The sequence below is a fragment of the Apis dorsata genome, unplaced genomic scaffold, assembly GCF_000469605.1.
Source record: "Apis dorsata unplaced genomic scaffold, Apis dorsata 1.3 scaffold_150, whole genome shotgun sequence".
In the NCBI taxonomy this organism is placed as follows: Eukaryota; Metazoa; Arthropoda; class Insecta; order Hymenoptera; family Apidae; genus Apis; species Apis dorsata.
Genome location: NW_006263441.1, coordinates 216,923 through 218,265, shown reverse-complemented (window position 1 = coordinate 218,265; position 1,343 = coordinate 216,923). Strand labels below are relative to the sequence as shown.

The following is a 1,343-nucleotide window of genomic DNA, read 5'->3' as shown; positions in this document are numbered from 1 at the left end:
ATAGTAATTATATATTATAGTGTATTATATATATAATATTATATGTAGTATTATTATAATATATATATTGTAATAGTATTAACCTTTGCTTTCCAATGGTGACTCTCTGGCACCATTTGAATTGATACAAATATTATTATAATATATTGTACATATACTATTATATATATTATATATAGTATTATTATAATAATATTAACCTTTTGCCCTCCAATTATTGGATTGAATATTATTATAATATATTATAATAATTATATATTATAGTATATTATATATAGTATTATTATAATAATATTAACCCTTTGCTCTCCAGAAAACCATTTGGATTGATACGAATATTATTATAATATATTATAATAATTATATATTATAGTATAATATAGTATTATTATAATAATATTAACTCTTTGTTCTCCAGCAATGCCTCTACTGGAATTGTTACGTGAATGGCTTGAAAGGCGACAATATTTATTTATGTTTGATTTTTTAGAATATCCTAAATATGTTCCTAAGCTCTTTAAGAATGATCTTACGAGTTATAATCTTATGAGTAATTATTTTATGGTAATCTTGTGAAACAGGGCTGGAGTGCAAAGGGTTAATGCAGAGGATGGATTTGTTGGGCTGATGGTGGAGAGTAGGTGTCCTTACCTGAAAGTAAGGGCTACACGCCGACAGCACCATCTTATGTGCCCTGAGTAGCTGACCCTCGACGGCCAGTGTAACGTCGACGAACGACTCGTCATGGAGTAGTTGGTCGAAAACGGAGAGTAGATTACTTTGATGATTATTCCAACGCAGACAAAACCTCTGCGACGCCATCGCTTCGCTTCTCAGATCCGCCAAGTTACCGTTAATGTCCGCTAACATCAGATCTAGTGTTGATCTTTTTATTGGTATTGCTGGTGCCGCCTCGTCGTCGCTTCTTCTCGCCTTCCTCGACGAAGCCGCTTGCTCTTGCTCGTGCTCCTGCTCGTACTCGTTCTCGTGCTCTTTTCCTCATCGGCCACAATTTATCATATCCTTCCTTCTCGTGATCTACGCCAGTAAAAAAGAAAAAAAGGTTAAACCAAAATTAAATTGTAACCAAAGTGCGAAGTAAAGAATAAAAAAGAAAGGAATAAATAAAAAAAATAAAAAAACATCTGTATACATATGTATCGTTGGTTCAATTTATTGAGAATCGTTAAGTCGATATCGGCGAATTTTCTACCGGATTAATGATATCGGGAGGAAATGTACGATAGAAGATAAACAGTTATTTTTTTTTCCTACGCGCCGTGTAAGGCGCATAAAAAAAAATTCGAGAGATTTTTTTGTACGAAAATAATAGGAAAAAAATC

The 1,343-nt window shown here is 32.6% G+C and overlaps 1 protein-coding gene across 4 annotated transcripts in view; it reads right to left on the bottom strand.

The window, feature by feature from the left end:
• The window catches only part of LOC102670569 (protein tramtrack, beta isoform), a 23,817-nt gene that overhangs the window by 8,973 nt on the left and 13,501 nt on the right, over positions 1-1,343 (bottom strand). For all 4 annotated transcript variants that reach the window (XM_006613474.2, XM_006613472.2, XM_006613475.2 and 1 more), the window contains exon 2: positions 652-1,038. In XM_006613474.2, the coding sequence (XP_006613537.1) occupies positions 652-870 (219 nt within the window). In that variant the 5' untranslated portion in view covers positions 871-1,038. The remainder of the gene's footprint in view (positions 1-651; positions 1,039-1,343) is intronic.